General features: G+C 40.1%; 1 protein-coding gene across 6 annotated transcripts in view; it reads left to right on the top strand.

Moving 5' to 3' along the window:
* Window positions 1-19,683, top strand: part of LOC119177087 (DNA transposase THAP9) — a 100,515-nt gene that overhangs the window by 52,793 nt on the left and 28,039 nt on the right. For 4 of the 6 annotated variants that reach the window (XM_075878084.1, XM_075878085.1, XM_037428471.2 and 1 more), the window contains 2 exons: window positions 3,624-3,713; window positions 16,720-16,990. In XM_075878084.1, coding sequence (XP_075734199.1) covers window positions 3,624-3,713; window positions 16,720-16,990 — 361 coding nt within the window. The remainder of the gene's footprint in view (window positions 1-3,623; window positions 3,714-16,719; window positions 16,991-19,683) is intronic. The other 2 variants (XM_075878086.1, XM_075878088.1) reach the window with 1 other exon arrangement.

The following is a 19,683-nucleotide window of genomic DNA, read 5'->3' as shown; positions in this document are numbered from 1 at the left end:
CACCTAACTTTCTGTCTCCCTGTGAGGCCTATACAGTGCTGAAAAATGGATACGTCCTATGCTACTGTGGATTAGTTGACAGCAAAAAAAAACTAGGGGTGTGGTTTCTTACACACAAGAATATCACTGGCAACATATAGGAATACTATAGCATCAGTCAGAGGCTGGCAAGTATCATAATTAAGTTTAACAAAAGATACAAGATGAAAATGGTACAGGCCTACTCGCCTATATCAAGCTATGATGATCATTTGGTTGAACACTTCTATGAAGACGTATAATCAGCCATTAATAAAGTAAAGACACTGTATACTGCTCTGATTGGCAACTTTAATGCCAAAGTAGGCAAGAAACAGGCCGGAGATCATGCAGTGGGGGAATATGGCATCGGCTCTAGAAATGCCAGCGGGTAGTTATCAATAGATTTTGCAGAATGTAATAACTTACGAATATTGAATACTTTCTTCAGAAATGAGCTATCGGTAAGTAGATGTGACAAAGTCCTAATGGCAAAAGTAAAAATGAAGTCGACTTTATTCTGTGTGCATACCCATGCATTGTACAATATGTAAAAGTAGTTGGCAAGATTTCATGCAGTGACCACAGAATGGTAAGAGCTCGTATTCACCTAAATTTAAAGAGCAAAAGCATAAACTGATATGCAAGAAGCCAATTAATGAGGTAGCAGTGAGAGGGAAAGCACAGGAATTCAGAGTTTCTCTTCAGAATAGATTCGAGGCTCTAAATGAGGTAACCGACATTAGCGTCGACACAATGAACGATAATCTTATTAGTATCATCAAAGAGTGTGCAATGGAAGTCAGAGATATAATCTCTAGACGGGAAACTCGTAAACTATCTCGGGAGACGAAAAATCTCATTGTGACACGACAAACCATGAAAGCCTAAAGTGCAACCGACAAAATATAACTAGTGGAGCTTTCCAAGTTAATCAATAGGCATAAGGTAGCCAACATCAGAAGGTATAACATGGAGAGAATAGAGCAGGCTGTAAAAAGCGGCAAAAGCCTAAAAGCTGCGGAGGAAGACTTGTGCATAGGCAAAAATCAGCTGTATGCATCAAGGGACAAGAAAGGCGACGCCATAGCCATTATGAATAGGATAGTTGAGATGACAGAGGAGCTCTACAGAGAGCTGTACAGAAGCCAAAACAACCAGGATGATATCGTAAGAAGTAAGAAGAGCTCTAGAAGGAATACATAGGAGCAAAGAGCTGGTGAAGATAAGGTAACAACGGACCTGCTGAAGGATGGCAGAGAATTTTGTGTTAGAAAAACTGGCCACCTTATATATGAAGTGTCTCTTGATGGGAAGGGTACCAGAATTTTGGAAAAATGTCAACATCATATTAATCCATAAAAAAGGAGACGTCAAGGACTTGAAAAATTACAGGCCGATCAGCTTAGTTTTTATTCTGTACAAACTAATTACAAAAATAATAGCTAATAGAATTAAGGCGACATTAGAGTTTAATCAACCAAAGGACTAAGCAAGATTTCATATAAGCTACTCCACAATAGACCATATTCATACTATCAATCGGGTAATAGAGAAATGCATGGAATGCAACCAATCCCTATACATAGCTTTAATAGAATATAAGAAGGCATTTGTCTAAATCGAGTCTTCAGCAGTAATGCAAGCACTACGGAATAAGGGCATCGACGAACCCTATTTAAACATAGTGGAAGAAATCTACAGTGGCTCCACAGCCACCATAGTTCTCCATAAAGAGAGCGACAGAATCCCAACAAAGAATGGTGTAGGACAGGGTGACACCATCTCTCCAGTGCTATTCACCGCGTGTTTACAGGAGCTTTTCAGGGCCCTAGATTTGGAAAAGTCAGGGATAAGAGTCAATGGAGAGTATCTTAATAACCTGCGATTCGCTGACGACATTGCCTTGATGAGTAACTCGAGGGACAAATTACACCTCATGATCACTGAACTGGACACAGAAAGCAAAAAAGTAGGTCTGAAAATTAATATGCACAAAACTAAAGCAATGTGCAACAGTCTTGATAGAAAACAGCACTTTGCGATAGGTGGAGAGACGCTGGAAGTTGTAAAGGAATATGCCTACACAGGTAGTAACCGTGGAGCCAAACCATGAGAGTGAAATAACTAGAAGAATAAGGATGGGGTGGGACACATTTGGGAAGCATTCTCAAATCGTGAATTGTAATCTGCCACTAACCTTCAAGACGAAGGTATATAACAACTGCATCTTGCCAGTACTTACCTACAAAGCAGAAACCTGAAGGCTTACAAAGAAGGTTCAGCTTAAATTGAAGATGACGCATCGAGCGATGAAAAGGAAAATGATTGGTGTAATCTTAAGGGACCAGAAGAGAGCAGAGTGGGTCAGGGAACGAATTGATGTTAAGGATGTGATATTTGAAATCAAAAAGAAGAAATGGACATGGGCCCGGCATGTATCATGTAGGCAGGATAACTGCTGGTTGTTAAGAGTAACTGACTGTATTCTTGGAGAAGGCAAATGCACGAAGGGGAAGCAGAAAGTTAGGTGGGCCAATGAGATTAAATAGTTCGCAGGTATAAAGTGGTAGCAGAAAGCACGACCGGGTTGTTTGGCAGATCATGAGAGAGACCTTTGCTCTTCAGTGGGTATAGTCAGGCTCATGATATGATAATGCACTTGACATCAGTAATTGTGTACCCTTGCATTGGGGTGGCCATTTTCGAGGTCAGCCCGCTTGCTTCACGTGCAATAAACTCTCTGCGTGCGCTGTGTCTAAGATCCGTATGGCAACTTGGATGTCTAGGGACCTCCAGAACACTTCCTACATGCCAAAGCACAGACAACAGGACATGTGTACGAATGGACCATTCAAAATATCATGGCAATAGTGTTGCCCCCTTGCAAATCAAGGCTAAGTGCATGCCCCCTATAAATGCTCTCAGAGATGCTGTTATTGTGGACATATAAGCCAAGTGCCAACTGGAAATCAGAAGCTTTGTTGTGTATTTTATGAATACAGGTGCTCAAAAAACAGTTTAATAACATTCAGTTGAAGTGCCAGGCAGCCAGTATCAATTTATTTCACATGTTTTCAGTAATTTGTTAGGTTTCAATTCAACTTCTTATAAAGTTTTATGTAAAAGTAACTGCCAACTTGATCTTTAATGTTTTCAAAGGCATGATCGTGTCATTTTTTGTGGACTGGGCATTCTTTTTCTGTGGCCTTTCAAGAAATGTAACAGTAGAATTCCACTGTATGTGATGGTTTGCTATAGTGTTAGCATATATATCAGTTGAAATAGAACACAGTCAAGAACAGCAGAGTCATAGTTAAGAAATTTGTAGCTATAGTTTGTCTGGTTAATGCAGGGCATAAGTAGCTTGACAGTTGTAAGAGCTCCCAGTTTCTTTCAGTAAGCATCTCATTATGGTGATTGTTTTCTAGACATTTTTGGTCACCTCATCTTGCAAATAAATGATTCTTATAACCCAACTGGAGTAATTGTGTACCCTTGTGAAAAATCAATGGACAGGCTATTAGCTTCCTATTCCTACACTTTGTTATTCCTCTAAATTTTGTGCAAGTTTTTTTCCTTTTTCTTCGTTTCTTCTGGAGTAGGCATACCAGAGACGCCTGTGCCAGTGAATAATGCGAAAAAAGTAATTTCTGTTGCAAGGCAGTGCCTGGACAGAGTGGAAAAGATTTTAGGTATGTATGAAACATTCATATTTTACTGCAGAATTATTAGCTGATGAATAATTTTGATTGTGGCTTGCAGTTTCCGTACTTGTTGCATGCTTTATTACTGCATATGAAACAACCCTAGGGCTGTATGCTTTAGGCATGAGTGGCTTCCATGTAGTCATATTCACACAATAAATTAATTTCCTGTGCAACTAGGTGGTCATTCAGTCTGAAAAATTCCCCGGGGAAAAGCTTTTTTTTTTTTTCAAGCGGAGTCTTAGTGCAGGTTTGTTAGCTCTAGCTTGGTCGGACAAAATTTGTATGCTCCAAAGCCTATGTTTTTTTATCTAAAATAACTTTTACAGTAGCAAAATAGTGTAACTTATGGGCTCGTTTTCTTTGTTAGACACAATATTATTGATAACTAACAGACAATGATGCCAAGTAAAGTATAGGGGTTGTTATTAGAAGTACTTGTAATGTAAGTGTGAAGAAAGTAAAGCGGACAAAACGAAAACTTGTCACTGGCAAGATTCGAACCTGTGACTTACAATTGCAGCAGTCATTTAACAATGGTCCTTAGTTGCAAGTTTCGTTTTTAGGATGGGTGATGGAAGCGTATGTTCCAAAGTTTAAAAAAAAATGTATCCAATTAAGGATAACCAAATCAACTGGAAGCATTACTGTAAATGTGAGACAGGGTTCACAAGGTATTTAAAATCAGAGTGACTTCTAAATAGCGACAATATTTCAAACAAAACTAGATTAACTTCATATTTTGTAGGCTGTGATTTTGCAGGCTGTTCAAATGCTGTTTTCAAAGCTGTTTTTAGTAAAGGAAATTGCTCTTAGCTACAGAAGTGCAAAGGCAGCATTGAAAACGGTTAGTTTCTTAGACTTTTGCTGTAGCAGTCTTTGGTTGTTTTGAATACACCTGACACTTTGGCATTTCAACTACCTTTGTGCTGGAAAACATTTACCAACGAAGAGTTCATTCTGGGATGACACTTAACCTATGAGTATGCCTCTCCTTTTTGGCAAGCATCCTGTAAAGGAAGTGGGGCATCTCTTCACCTTTGTTTACAAGGGGTAGCCTCATGCACAGATCGTCAACAACAGAAAGGTTGTCCAGACAGAATGGTACCTTATTAATGGTTCTAGTGCTTATGTAAACATTTCTGTGTATAGCAGTGACACAGTTTGCCAGGGAGTTAATATTTACTGTAGCAATACTTGCAAACCATTGTGGCTGTTTTCACAGTAGTCTCCACCCCTGTGTCAAGTCTGGTCTGGAAGGTCAATCACAACATGGCATTGAACACTTCTGGCCTCTTACACAGTACAACATTTTTGCTTGGTTTCATGGTTTCTTTAGCATTTGGAAGCATTGTATGCCTCTTTATCTCTACAGTTATTGTTTATTCCGGCCAGTAATTTCGATAACCTGCAAACAATGGCAATGTGGAGGCATTGCACTTCATTTCAAACATCAGGTGCAATGCTGTTAAAGCTATGCAGGAAGTTCAGTCAGCGAAATATGTAACTCTTGGTGTCTCGTGGTTGGCTATCTTGGTTGTAAAGGCTCATGCTTGCTGAGCATGAGCCTGCACGTGAGTACAGTGTACTAGAAGGGGAAGTGTGCCGTGCGGTGCCGGAAAGAGGATCTTTCCAGTGATGACCGCTCCGTGCACCGCTAGAGGGTGCTGCTGGCCAAAGAAGCACCATGCTCGCTGCCGTGAAGGCTGTGTGGCCAAAGGGTGTATCATTTCAAGTTTTCGTCGTGGCTTTTTATGCAATAAATGCCACTTAATGATGAAACTTAGCCCTTCCACATAGGCACTAGCCATTCTCTTGCTATAGCGAGCGTATACAAAAACACCCGACCACAATTCGATGAGGTCATTTACACCGCCCAAGGTTGTTTCTTTTTGAATTTGATAAATTTTATATAGTAATGATGTACTTTCTGTAATGAGGGCAGTGGGCTTTAACCCCACTGTAACGAGGGCAGCGTAGGCCTTGCTGTAGTTTCAGCAAGGGCTAACTGAACGCAAGCCTGCGATCACAGCAAGTCTTCTTCCTTTTCTATACTCGAGCTCCATGCCCACTGCCCTCGTTACATTTCAAACAGTATTGGGTGGATTTCAGTGTGTGAACTTATAGAGCTTAAACATCTATTTTTAATGCATACAAATGTCTGTGTTTGGTCCTGTGTGTTTTATATCTTTTATATTGCTTTGCATACTAAATGGCCGGGAAGCTTCAATCGAATGCATTTGCTTATTATTTTTTTTGTGTGACAAGTAGCACACAACACAAGATACAAGTATGACAAACATAAGTCTGAACTTTATTTCTAATACAATATTTTTTTAGACCAGCTGCTTCTTTAATTAAACTAAAATATCTACACAAATAGGCACCAACTTATCAAACTAGTAATACTGTGGTTTCTCATGTAGAAACCTAGAAGTGATACATGTTCAACCGCACCTGTCAAGAAAATTGCTCAATTACATCGCTTAAGCTTCAGGTGTTTCACGTGTTCTCTCTTAGAGCTGTGCTTCTTGTTCAATGACTTCGCATAGAATCGAAAACTAAGAAGTACATAAAATTTGACTATAATCGGTGTCAGCTCTTTCTGATGTGTGTCTCACCCTAGCTTTGGCAGGTCAACGCTTTTGAGGAACATGGCGAAGTCTTGCATGCTTTCTGCGTTCATTTTCTTTGAACTGAAAAAAATGGTGAATGACTCTTCTAAAGCACTGACAAGTCGAGAATACGGGTACAGGAGACCGCCATAATCACTATGTCTTTTAAAGTCACTATTGGTATCTGAATGGGCCTGCTCTTCGCTCATTGTCAAGAGCCCATTGCACATACTACAAGCAGTTTTCTGGCAACTTTTTTTGCCATAAAGTCTGCCACATAATTTTTTAGGCAGCTCGAACTGTGGTGAGTGATAACCCTGCTACGATCTTCAGGTGGAAAAAAATTCAAAACATTTTCACCGTAGTCAAGCTTTCCGTCGTCTACAAAAGAGTCAAGTACATTAATGGGATTTGGCCGATCGCGGCTTGATCTGGCATCGCAATGGTCTACTAATGAATTGAGAACTGCCAGGCTACAGTTTCCTCACTTTGGTGGCTGTGCTATGCCATAAAAGGCCAGTGCATTCACAGTGACTAAGAATTGGTCAGGTGGTCAGGTGGTCATTGCAGCCGTTTCATTCTCACACAATCCCAAACAAGTTTTCAAACTTGTCCTGACTGAGCCTATAGGTTAGAAGATAAAGGAAACTGCATTGTGGTCTAAGATACTTGGCGATGTTCAGAGTTGAACGAATGGTAACCCATTGACCTTTGGCTGTGCCGCTGCTCAAAAATCCATGTTTTGAGCTATGAGAGTGTACCTTCCATTCGTTAAGAAATGCCAGAAATTCTATTAAAAAGTCAGCTTTGAAAGATTCTGGTCTGAAGGCTGTTGATGGCACATGTGGTGTCATTATTTTGATTAATTTGAAAAACCTCAAAATGAGAGCTTCCGTTACATGCATTGGGCCATAGAACCCATCAATTTTTTTTTCAGTAGAAAAACAGCCCTTTCAATCCCTCATCATTAAAAAGAAGGGAGTTGTGGCCCTACTCGCTGTTTCTTGAAACTGTTGGGAAAAAAATGCATCCTCGTAACATGTGGCATTACTTTCAAGGTTACACTGTCATTATCTGGTTTCCACGCTTCCTTGATGTAATCAGCCTTGACTCGTCCCACTGGAGTGTTAAACCCAGTACCTAAAAACAATCTAATTCTGATCAACATTTCTAACCCTGATCAACAAATCCATTTCTTACCCTGATCAACAAATCCTTCTGTGCAGCCTCTATGAGGTAAAGATGCACGCTGAGAAGATGAACATGCAGAATGTAACAGGACATAAGGTAAATTGTAGAATACATCAACCGTCCTAATAAAAATAATGGAACAGTTTAACTGCGCTTACCAGAATGCTTGACATCAATGTGTTCAGACAGCTTCACTTCGTCGAATACTATCATGCCATGCCGGCTGTGCTCGTCCATGTCCTTCGTTTTTTTTTTTTTTTTGCAGAGCTTTAAAAACTTTTGGGTTAAACCCAAAGCCACTTTGAAAATGCTGAATTGCTCTTTTTAGACAAGTGCGGCCTGGTAAAGCCAGAGGTTCGTGTTTTCTCATGTGTTCTTACAACTTTGGGCTTCACATGCACATCAGCACACATTTGAGAAGCCATTCATTTTCATACTGCATTCCTTTTTTTTTACTTTCTCTGAGCTGCTTCAAAACATGTTTGACAGCTGCTTGCTGCTTCTAGGGAAGGCCTCTAATTCTTTCAGCTACTGCTTTTTTAGATAACTGCTCATTTTTTGCTTTCATTTGACTCAAGCTAATTTTTGCGCTGCTAAGCTTGGGTTTCCTTCTCCAAAGATTATGCCGTATATTGCGAGGACTTTCTTTGATAAATATTTTCTGATATCATCTTCTGGAAGCTGGTTGAGTATCAGCTTTCTCTGATATTGACAGTGAACACAAGCACTGGGGTTATTTACTAGAAACGTGCAGTTCTTAGAAAAGGACACCCCATTAAAGGACGGTGATTTGCCAGCTAAAGGCTCAATTCCCACGCCGGCGCACAAAGTCAACTTGCTCACATTGTATATCAGCAGCTCTGCCTCCTCTTGTGCTACGATTTCCTCTTGGCGCCACTTCTTTCCTCTGATGAGAACTTCGGCGGTTGCAGCACTTTCAGCAGCTTGCTTCTTAATCTGAATGAATTTTTTCAATGCTACATTGCTATGTTTGACAGGGTCTGCTTCCAACATGTCATAAAGAAATAAGTCTTTAACACACGGCAGGAAAATTTCCGACCACACATTTGGAATTGTGAGCTTTGAAAATTACAGCTCTTGAAATTCGTGGTCAGAAGCTTTATCAGTGGCACCGTCTCTGCCAACATCGTTCGACATTCTTTGACAATCATCGACTTAACTGCTTTGATCAACGTCGTTCGATGCAATTTCTGACAGAGTGTTGCTCTCACGCCTTCACTTCAGTTTAGGGAGAACCTGATCGCTAAGGTTGCGATCCTTCAGTTCTTTTCGGCAGCGATTTTGAAAGGTATTTGGGAGTATCAGGGAAAATAGTAGGAATGGCATCTTTTGATAAGAGTGGTCAGTCTTGGGGGATCTCAATGACCTTACCATCGATAGGCATCCTGAAAGTTCGCTGTATGAACCTTCCTTCGAAATGTCGCTCACAAACAACGCTGCTCTTGTCGAGGACTTGATCACCTCTCTTAATTTTCCGCAACCATTCCTCCCGGCAATCAGCTTTAAGCGGTACCTGAAACAAGGGGCGCACCTCCTTACATGAGCGATGGCCACTGTTACAATTTGGCACAAAGCAGATGCCGTCGCGCTTGTACCGCCGTCTCCGTCAATTTTTTTTATTCTAGTAGACAAGCGCAGACACCATTGTAACTTCTTCACTTATGTAGAGCACAATCTGGCGAGAAGCAGATTTATTCAATGCGAGAAGTACCGGCAACTAGGCACTGGTCACATGTTAAGCGCTTCTCTGGCTCGCAGCACCCCCAAGCTGTACTCAACCTACTTCATCACTGCAGGGGCCCCCTCGCCTCCATTTGAACGCGTTGTGCACGGCATACTTCCCTTTCTAGTACACTAACATAAGGAATTCTGACTGGTTGGAAATAAGGAAGGAAGGAAGGAGGAAGAAACAGACAAAATGACATAAAAGTGAGGCAGTGCTGGGAAAAGGTGTTAGGGGGATGAAAGATGTTGAAAAGAGATATAAAAAAAGGGAAGAAAGAGGAGAGGGAATAACTTACCATAAACTGAAAACGAAGTGTTAGAGGTGGTGTAGAATAACATATTTATAGCTTTGTAATAGCGCTTGTTTGTTTTTAATGCACAAAACAACTTCATGTAATTCTCAGCCCAAAAAAGAAGAAATCAAATTTCCGGTGATGATAACTAAAAATAATTCCTTTTGTGGGTGTGAGTCAGTTCCCTCTAGGTGACAAAACAAATAAGAACCATTTGTTGGTGCAAGCGTATTTACTGCAAGAATCCCGAACATCTACAGTGTTGCACCTGATGCATGAAACAGTACTATTATTCATGTTTATTCGAAAGTTGTTTTAGTGCCAGAAGGCAGAACCAGCTGGGTAAAATGTTGGTCTTGTTTGGACTGCACATTATTGGTTGCCAGCTTCAGTTTAAAGAAATGGCAATGTGTTTTACTGCACTGCTGGCTGGATACATGTGCAACCATGTTGTACCATGTATTAGTGGCAGAACTGCTTTTAATGAGGTGTCCACTATTTCAATTGAAATTTCTGATCAACCATATATCAGAAGTGTTACTCTGCTTTCTCACAGAGGCTCTAAACCTTGTTTGCTAGACATGCATTTTGGAAACTAGGGGGTGAAGATGGATATGATTTACTCATAGAAGTTTGCAGTTAGGTGCTCTTGGGTCTCATAGCCTCTGTAGAAGAGCGCGAAAAGCCTCCCTAAGCCAGCATTGAAGTGTGACTGTACCTTCTGTTTGTTTACAATGTTGCAGTGGGTCAAATGTACAAGTACCCTAGAATACTTGTGGTGTACTGAATCCTCCTTGATGCCATTGGCATAAGGTTGCTGTATGGGACAAATACACAGGTATACTTTTGTTGGCGTGTTCCCTAATGCAGATATTTACTGCAGTCTGCCTCTGCACTCTTTTGCACATTCCTGTGCACTGTCACGCATAATGTTTGAAACATACAAAATAACAACTAGAATATTAATGAGAACTAACAGACAATGATGCCAAGGAAAGTATACAGGGTTTTATTAAATGTAATTGTAATGTAAATGTGAAGAAAGAAAAGTGAACAAGGGGACACAAGGTAACTTGTTTAACACATGTGTCCAACAAAAAAAACATGCGTGTCTAATAATTAAAGTGAGCCCTTGAATTTACATTTCTTTCCTTCAAAATAACAGCCAGTGTGTCTAATTGACACTCTTAAATCCAATTTACTTGCTATATTTTGTTTCCAAATGCTTACTGACAAGATTTCAGCCAATAAAAGTGTTCTAAGCAGTTGTGGACATATATAATATACACACACATACACAGGGATGCGCATCTTTTGCTGAAAGTCTTGGAAAAGGACATCACATTTATCGCTGTTTTACTCTTGCTCAGATTTCACAAAAACTGAAAGCTCACGTCTTCCTGTCCATATTGTTTAATGTAATGCTCAGCACCGCTCCTAAAAAAAAGGTGTGACCTTGCTTTCATTTGTGAAAAATTCATCTGCTGCAAACATGGTGTTCAATCACATTTTAATTGGTCCCTTGTGATGTTTTCTGGAAAATGGTTGACTGGTCCTGCCCTTTCACATAGCTCTCTTTGTGCTTGCAAGAGGGTAGGCATCCCTCTGTATTGGCATCTTGTTCGAAGCAGGCCAGTAGTCCCTAGCAGAGCATAACCTCTGTGGTTATCAGTGTAAAGACATATGTTGTAAACAAGCTTTATTATGGCTGAACAAGTTGTATTGTGGGTGAAAAAGAATTTATAGAAGTATGAACCGGGAGCCTAATGAATTTTGCCATTCTTTATGAATTGATTTCTCATCACGTTTCATTGAAATGAATTGGTCCCTTATTAAAACAAAAATGCACAGGCTTATCAAAAAGTACATCCCCACAGTTTTCATAAAAAAAGCGTGCAACTTCACCCTGGTTTAATCGAAAGCTAAAGAGGCTGAAGAATAAAAAAATCAGTATTTCAAGCAAGCGAAAACTTTTGACCACTTACGCTCATGGTCAAAATATTGCACTACAACTAAGGTATACGACGTTAGCATAGCCCAGACCAAACTCTTTATTTTTTATTTTCACACTGTCTCAACTTTTGCTTACTAACCCAAAACAATTTGAGAAAATGATCCATCTGAAGCTGCTTAAGTCATCTGTGTACTTTGACGACGACACTGGTATTGCCGTTCTTAATATCGTGGTCGCAGACACTAAATTCTATCTTTTGCTCTGTTTTTACCAAGGAAGTTCATAATCACCCTTTCTCTATTTCCACTATTGAATCACCCCATTATGCCTTATATCATATTTTTGCCCGAAGGTATTATCAAAATAATTGACTCACTAAAGATAACTTCGTCTGCTGGACCCGATAGTATCAACTCCAAGTGTGCAACCAGTGTTATTCTTTTTCATATTTTTCAGCAGTCATTGTCATGCAGCATCCTGCCTCATGAATAAAAGTAGGGGAAGATTCTTCCAGTCCCTAGGAAAGGCCCCTCGAGCTACCGCCCGATCTTTCTAACCAGTGTCTGCTTGAAAACCATATAACATGTCATCTATACTCATACCGTCATATTTCTCAATTCTGTGAACTTTTTAAATACAAGTCAACATGGGTTTCAAAAACTTTTTTCCTTCCAAGCCCAACTTACACTATTTCTCCACAATATTCATGTTAGCCTTGATCAAAACATACCCGTAGATTCCCTTTTCATTGATTTCGAAAACCTTTCAAAAAGTGCCACATAAATGCTTGCTAATAAGACTATTGCGACTTAACTTGCATCCTCTTGTTTTTGATTGGATTAAGGGCTTACTCACTTACCGACAACAATTATGCATGCAAATAATTCATGAACTTCATCGCCTGTCTTATCCGGAGTGCCACAATTCACTGTATCAGGTCCACTCCTTTTCCTCATTTACATCAACTACCTGCCCAGTAATATCTCTTCAAAAATACTGTTCACTGACTGTGTCATTTATTGCCGGATCATCAACATCACTGCCAACCTAGCACTCCATGACGACTCACTAAAGTGAGGTAAATGGTGAAGTGACTGGTTAATGCTGGCAAATACTAACAAAACATTCTTAGTTTCATTTAATAGATAGCGCGACAACCTGGCATTCAAATATTCTTAATGGCAGCGTCATCTCTTCAGAACCCAATGCCAAGTTCTTTGTGATGACCTCGCTTGGGCCACTCGCATAACCAATGTTATTACTAATGCCACTAACTGTACTTTAGGCTATTTTAAGTGAAATATAACACATTCATCTCCTTCGGGGAAATTACCAGCTTACAAAAACAGTAATTCGACCCAAATTTGAGTATGCTTGTTCCGTCTGGGATCTCCTGAATGCGTTATAACCAATCTAATAGAATCAATACACAACAGCGCCATTAGATTTATTTATTCTGAGTATTCTTATACTAACCTAAGCAAAAAAAAAGCAGGTTTGCCTAGTATTCAGATGCGCCACAATATTGCAAGGCTTTTACTCTATCATAAGTTTTTTCATGCTTTGCATAATTGTTCTCTCAATAATTCAGCTCATTGCATCTCTCAATGCATCAGCTATCATAAAGCTGTATACCCTCCCTGTTCCCGTAACTGCCACGCCTCTGCAATCATTTTTGTCAGTACTGTCATCGAATGGAGCAATCTTCCCTCAGACATTGTCCTTCACGTCAATTATGCTCATTTCGAAAATTCCGTTGAGTCACATTTTGTCAATATTAACTAACTTGTTTGTTTCTCCCACCCCTGATATACAGAGTCCTTGAAGTATTTTCAGTAAAAAAATAAATACATAGTTCTTTCATTCTTGTTTTTCTCTGAAGCCTAGTTACCTGTTATCTCTTAGATTTATCACTAACTGTGTGGGTTTGTACATTCTCATAGAATTGAAACGGCACTTTATTAATACTTGTTGCATGATCCATGATCCTCGGTCAGTTGTGGTGTGTTACCCTGTTTTTCTTTAAACTGTTCCATAATTTCTGGAAACATACAGTCAAACCAGTCTGTATTGAACTAGGGTAAATTGAATCATCCTTTTAGATAACTTTTATCTAGCACTAAAGTGCTTTAAAGTAAATGCATAGGAAAATCTACGACTGCATCAAATAAAAATAGCTGGAAAGCTTTATATGTCGAATCTCGAGCAGCGCAAAATGCCCCAAGAAGTTGAGAAGATGAAACCAGCGAAAAACCACACTTCCTATTAGTACTATGAACCAACTCACCCAGAAAGCTACATTACCCAAGAAGTTAGCTTTACCTCAAAAGAAGTGTGGCTTTTACTTGTAAAAGGGTGTTTTCCCACGTTCATTTAGAGAGCTAGTGGTGTGATTGAGGAGGAGGATGTGCGAAGCGAGTAGAAACTACCGCTTGCCAGCATCTCCCATGATTCCCCTTCGTCCTGCCTGTCACCCGATTGTGCGCAGTCGCTGTTCCTTTATCCACAATTCTCCGTTCCTTTTAATAATGTGATAGCTGCCTAGAAATGAAAGAACCTACTGTTTTCCACAAAGGTGGCAATAGTTAACCAAGTAGATTGTCAAAAAGAAAAATCTTGAGGTTGCTGCTGCATACACCATGCCAAAAAGCACGATGAATACGATATTGAAGAAGGCAGACATCAGGGTGAAAGTGCACTAGGCGCTTCCGGTGCCCAAGAACTATGTACAGCAGCATATAAAAAACTGGAAGAGTCATCAAAATATCACCATACTTTTTGGTGTATAACCTGCCTTTGCATATTACCCATACCCCAAATTACAAACTGCGAAAGTTAACTTAAGGAACACACCCATATATTGCCACAGCTGCCTTTCTTGCATTATCAGGGGCCCTGCAACACGTTTTGAGCATGGTCAGAAAATGCTGCCGATCGGTAGTAGATGCTCCCGACAACACGCAGCCTGGAATTCACAATAAATTATCAGTAAGCTAAAAATTGCTTTCTCTTCTCTCGACAAATCACGGAATATGCCCAAAAATCACACGTAGCAAGCCCATCTATCAGCCATTGGCTGATTTGAACTACTTGTCCATGCATACGCGTGTGATCACTCTGAAAAAGCCGCGCATTTTAAGAAAAAAAAAGTGCTCAAGGTCACGAGGTGCACGTGACGTTTTTCTGTAGCCCTGCCATCCCTCCCTGCTTAGCTTCCAGCACTTTTGTCGGGACGAGAGAAGAGAGAATGCAATCGTAGCATGCGACTAATCTTTTTAACTCTACTCGCACTGGACGGATTCTTAAAATTTTTGTGAAATTTTTATATAGAATTACATGATATGTCAAACCCTTTTTTTTCTTTCTTTCTAATATAGGGAAGACTGTGGTTTCACTAGTGGTTGTTTTATAGTGCACATTGTACTCTGACGTGGTTTAGTACGTGTAGTTTCAAGTCTTGCATTGTATGTTCTTGCCTTAGATAACTGTTGATAATTTGGTATAATTTATACATTTATTAGTGTGATGTATTTTTATGTGTGTTTAGGTATATTCAATTGTTATTTAATTGAAACTTGAAGGAAATAAAAGCATTGTACACACTATTTAGAATTTCTTAAATGGATAAGTCCAAATCCTTAATTTTCATGGACTGAAAATTATGCTTGAAACACCTGTTTCTTTTGAAGCAACTGCCACAGAGTAGCTGTAGCAATCAAGTATATGCTCCATGAAGCATCCACCAGAAAGCCTACACTATGCCGGTGATGCAGAGTAGATACAGGGAAGTGTAGAATGTTGTACAGAGCGTTCACATGATACATGGTAGTGTTGGTAGCTATGGGTGTATTGCAAACTGTCCAATTCAATGACGGGGAGAACAAAAAGAGTGAACCAATACATTTTCATGTCACTGCTGTGCAGTGTGTTTCTAACCTTCAGGCAGTGATTTTTCTAGTTAGAAATTTGTTTTCTCACTTGAGTTGCCACAGTGACTTGCATCCTCTTGTACACTAATATCAAGTGTGCTCATTAGTGTTCGCTGTGCAAAATGCATTGAGTTATAATATCACGTACAACAATGATGCCAGTTGCAGAGAAAGCACCTTTGTGCTTTCTCTGCTGATATTTAGGTAACTGGTATACAGTAGACTCCCAGTAAATGGAACTGCTGCTTTGTAGATGGGACAACTGCTTCCAGCATGATTGGTTTCATACTTGGATTCTCCTCTTCTGTTGATCTCCCAGTAAACTGAACTCCGAATAAATAGAACACATTTTCTTAGTCCCTTCAGGTCTGTTAAACAAGAGTGTATTGTATTTGAATAGCACCACCAAAAGATGGTGTTAAAGGGGCCAACAACCAATTTTTATGATACATATTTTCTTTACTGCCATAAAAGGCTCACCGGTAAGAGTGTCTAATCACGGAATCGTAACGTGGAAAACACCGTGGAACAATTGTAATCAGAATTTTTCTATGTAGGGTGAATATGAAGTTTTTTTACGTATGAGACAAAACGTGCTGTAAAACAGTGAGCACAAGTGCAGTTAATGTTTCAGAGTGGTAACTTGCTGCACATGCGTGCACTCTGCGGGCATGTGCCACGACTCGATTAGCTCCATTGGTAGCTGCGAAATAACGTGGCTTCTCACTATCCAATATATTTTACTTCTTAAACAGTAGGGAATTGAGTGGGACTGGATAATAAGATACACTTTAATTCTGAGGACTAATTATGGCATGCATGACCGCATCTGACTGCATGACTGCGTACAGCAAAGTGATCAACTTCATAATTCAACTTCAAGAGAGGTCCCCTTCGAGAGAGGTCCCCTTGCAGTCTCTGACTATGGGACCTCTTTCTGTATATCATGCGCATGTATTCTTCTTTATTTAGCACAATAAAACCTTCTGTTCTGTTCTGTTCAAGGCTCTTCCACTAGGCAGTGCCACCTAATGATTTTTGTTACATATACACATGATTTAAAAATATGAATCCTAAAGCATGCTGGAATCTGTCTCTATATTTTACGGTCTTTTCTTTTTTACCGGGATCTGATCACATGTTCTGGCCAGTTGTCGGTCTCTTTAATGTTTTCATTTTGTTGGTTAATGTGAGGCTTAAACTTTTAATTTCTTAAGAAGGCATGTTTTTTGCATGAAAAATGACAGGTGGTTTACTACTATGCAGGAACATCACTGAACCAGTTTTATGCTGAACAAGAAAGGTGCAATGAAACCTACTCATGCCCATCACCAACTGTGGAGTTGGAGACTTCATGCATGCCCGAATTGCCAGGTGGAACGGGTCTGCCATCCGTGGCATTTGTGGCTCCTCGTATTTTGTCGCGACAGTCTCATCAGCAGCCATACTCAGACACCTCTTCTGATGCTGCATTGCTGTCCAACCCCATGGTTACTTCGAGAACATGTGGTACACTTGGAAAGACTAAGGCAACAAGGTACCGTTAATAATGTTTGCTTATTGTGGCACTACCACTGTTGTCTCTAATATAGTCTCCCTCTACGGCATGCCTCATAATCATACTGTGGTTGGACATTAACTCTCATATTAGAATAATGCAAATAATGCAAGTCTGTCAATAGTAGACATTAGACAATTTGATTGTGGCTCATTAGATATTTCATTAATTTTATACCGAATGAAAATGCCCATACATTTTTATGGGTCATAACTTTCATTAATTTTGATCTTGACATAATCGGCACTATGTAACTTAACATAACTGCTCATCGCAAACAAGCTTGACCATATTTGTTACAGCAGTAGTATCCCCAGTGGCTTCAATGCCTGTCTCAGAAAGCCTACACTATGCCGGTGATGCAGAGTAGATACAGAGCAGTGTAGAATGTTGTACAGAGCGTTCACATGATACATGGTGGTGTTGGTAGCTATGGGTGTATTGCAAACTGTCCAATTCAATGACCCAGAAAGTGCTAAGGGACACTGAAGGAGTTAAATACATGCTGTACTTTGCTGAAGGCGTTATTTTAATTTTTTTTGCCATATCTAAAAAGTTACGTGGAGCGAATATAAAGCTCTGAATGAAAAATTATCGTATTTAGCAGATTTAATGCATGCCTTTTTCAACCTAGGAAATTGATTTGAATATTGACTGAGTGGCATGATCGTATGTGAAACCAAAACCTTGTTTGTTTTGTTCACAGCTGTCTACAGCCTGACTCTAGCCTGCGTTATTTTCATTGCCATCGCAAAATAACAAGCTCTCATGTAGCTTGACCTCACATGGCAAACCACGTGCTTCTTTGTGTTTTATTACATGAGTTTATTCTAAAGCTAAGTTATTTACATACCAAGTTACTGGTAACTATTAGCATCGCATGTTTTTGGCATTCCAGAAAATTGTATTCATTTCACGGCTTAGTCCACCAACCAATTTGTGGTTGTCGTGGAGTCGTGTGATGTGGAACATCAAAGATGCGATTGACCGCATCGAGAATGTGCCCTCCCTCTCCCTCCAAATGAAAAAAAAAAAAGGGAGATCTACTGTGCATTGGCAGTGCCACACTTTGATTGCTGCACAAGTCTGAACTGCACTGTAAACTTGGCGTTGTCACACGCTTTGCCATCTGGCGCCGCGAGTTCACGGGACCGTAATCTTCACTATTAGCTGATTAGCGCTGTCAACACGATGGCATGTTTAATGCAATGCAGTGCAGCCAACTATTTTGGATTTGGTATCGGAGAACTCTTACGCTGGTCTAAGCAAATATGGCCGCTCCAGAGAAAAGTGCTCTTTTATGCTGTCTGTTCACGTTAAAAGCGAACTGATGCTTGCCGAGATAGCACACACACCAGCAACCGCATCTGCGCCCTTAAAATCAAAGTTTACTAAGCATGAAAACTTAGGCAAGTTGTTAGGACATAACTGAATATACGAACAGCGCAACGTAGCAGTAGTTACAGCATAATTATGAAAGCAATGAACAAGGACAGTTTTGCATCCCTATTTGTTGTTTCTGTAGTTATGCTCTAACTACTTCTAGGTTGTGCTGTTGGTATATTCTGCAAAGTATGCTGCTGCTACTCGAGCGACCCCTTCCCCGGGCGTTTTTTTCATGCTCGTTTAAGACGTGTGGTTTTTTGTATGTTGTGGGGGTTATCAGATGCACCCTCCAGGGGATAGAGAAGGGTCAGCTCATGTGATCTTGGCTTCAGCACTACTGGCGCGCTTTTACCCGCTTGTATGATGCCCAGAGGCATGGTATTAATTTGGACTTCTTAGGGAATGTGGCGGCAACGGCAAGAACTCATCGAGAATGCGTATACAATTGCTATCGTAATAATAACCCAGTTTTGTATTGCTATTTAAGTGCTTTGGGTGATATCTGCCTTTAGTTCCCGCATTGTCTAGTTTGTACATCTATTTTTTGAATTTTTGTACTGTACCTGCATATAATGAAATCCTCTTTGTAACCAATTTTTTCAGAAATTTGTCAATTTTGTTATATCCAGGTTTCACTGTAATGCATTACCTAGCCTCGAAATCTCAGTGTCTGTGTTGTGCTTCTCCTATGCTCATTCCCATATAAGTCTTTGCATCCATTAGTTTTCGTAAATGTTTGCAGTTACTACTTCCTCAGCAACAGGAACAGGAAGAAATAGAAATTTCATAATGGTATGATGACAGGATAAAGACCTCAAGATGACAGGATTCCAGCACCATTATAGACAGTGATCTCTGATGGTGCTGGAATGCAATTATGTGCAGAGACAGAGGTGCCAGGTTGGTATGGGTACCAACTTAAAGGGACCCTGCAAAACTTCTTGAGCATGGGCAGAAAATGCCGATCAATAGTCGAGGCTCCTGAGAACATGTGAGCCATACATAGCAGAGCACATGGGCTGAAGTTTACGAAAGATTCTCAAAGTCAACTAAAAGTAACTCCCTTTTTTCTCAGCTGATAAAGCCATAACCCTAAATTAATGCCACCAATTAAAAATTCATGGCCATTTGCCAATCTAAGCATCGTGAGCTGCATAGTTACTGCTGCTGGCACAAGTTGCCAATTACGTGCCTTCATGTGTGCTCACAATCATGCTGAAGGTAAGCAGCACAATCGAAGAAAGAAAACGTTTTCAAGGTCATGATGCACGCTGATGATTCTTGTC

This window comes from Rhipicephalus microplus, chromosome X, assembly GCF_043290135.1.
Source record: "Rhipicephalus microplus isolate Deutch F79 chromosome X, USDA_Rmic, whole genome shotgun sequence".
Taxonomy (NCBI): domain Eukaryota; kingdom Metazoa; phylum Arthropoda; class Arachnida; order Ixodida; family Ixodidae; genus Rhipicephalus; species Rhipicephalus microplus.
This window is presented reverse-complemented; position numbering and strand designations above follow the sequence as displayed.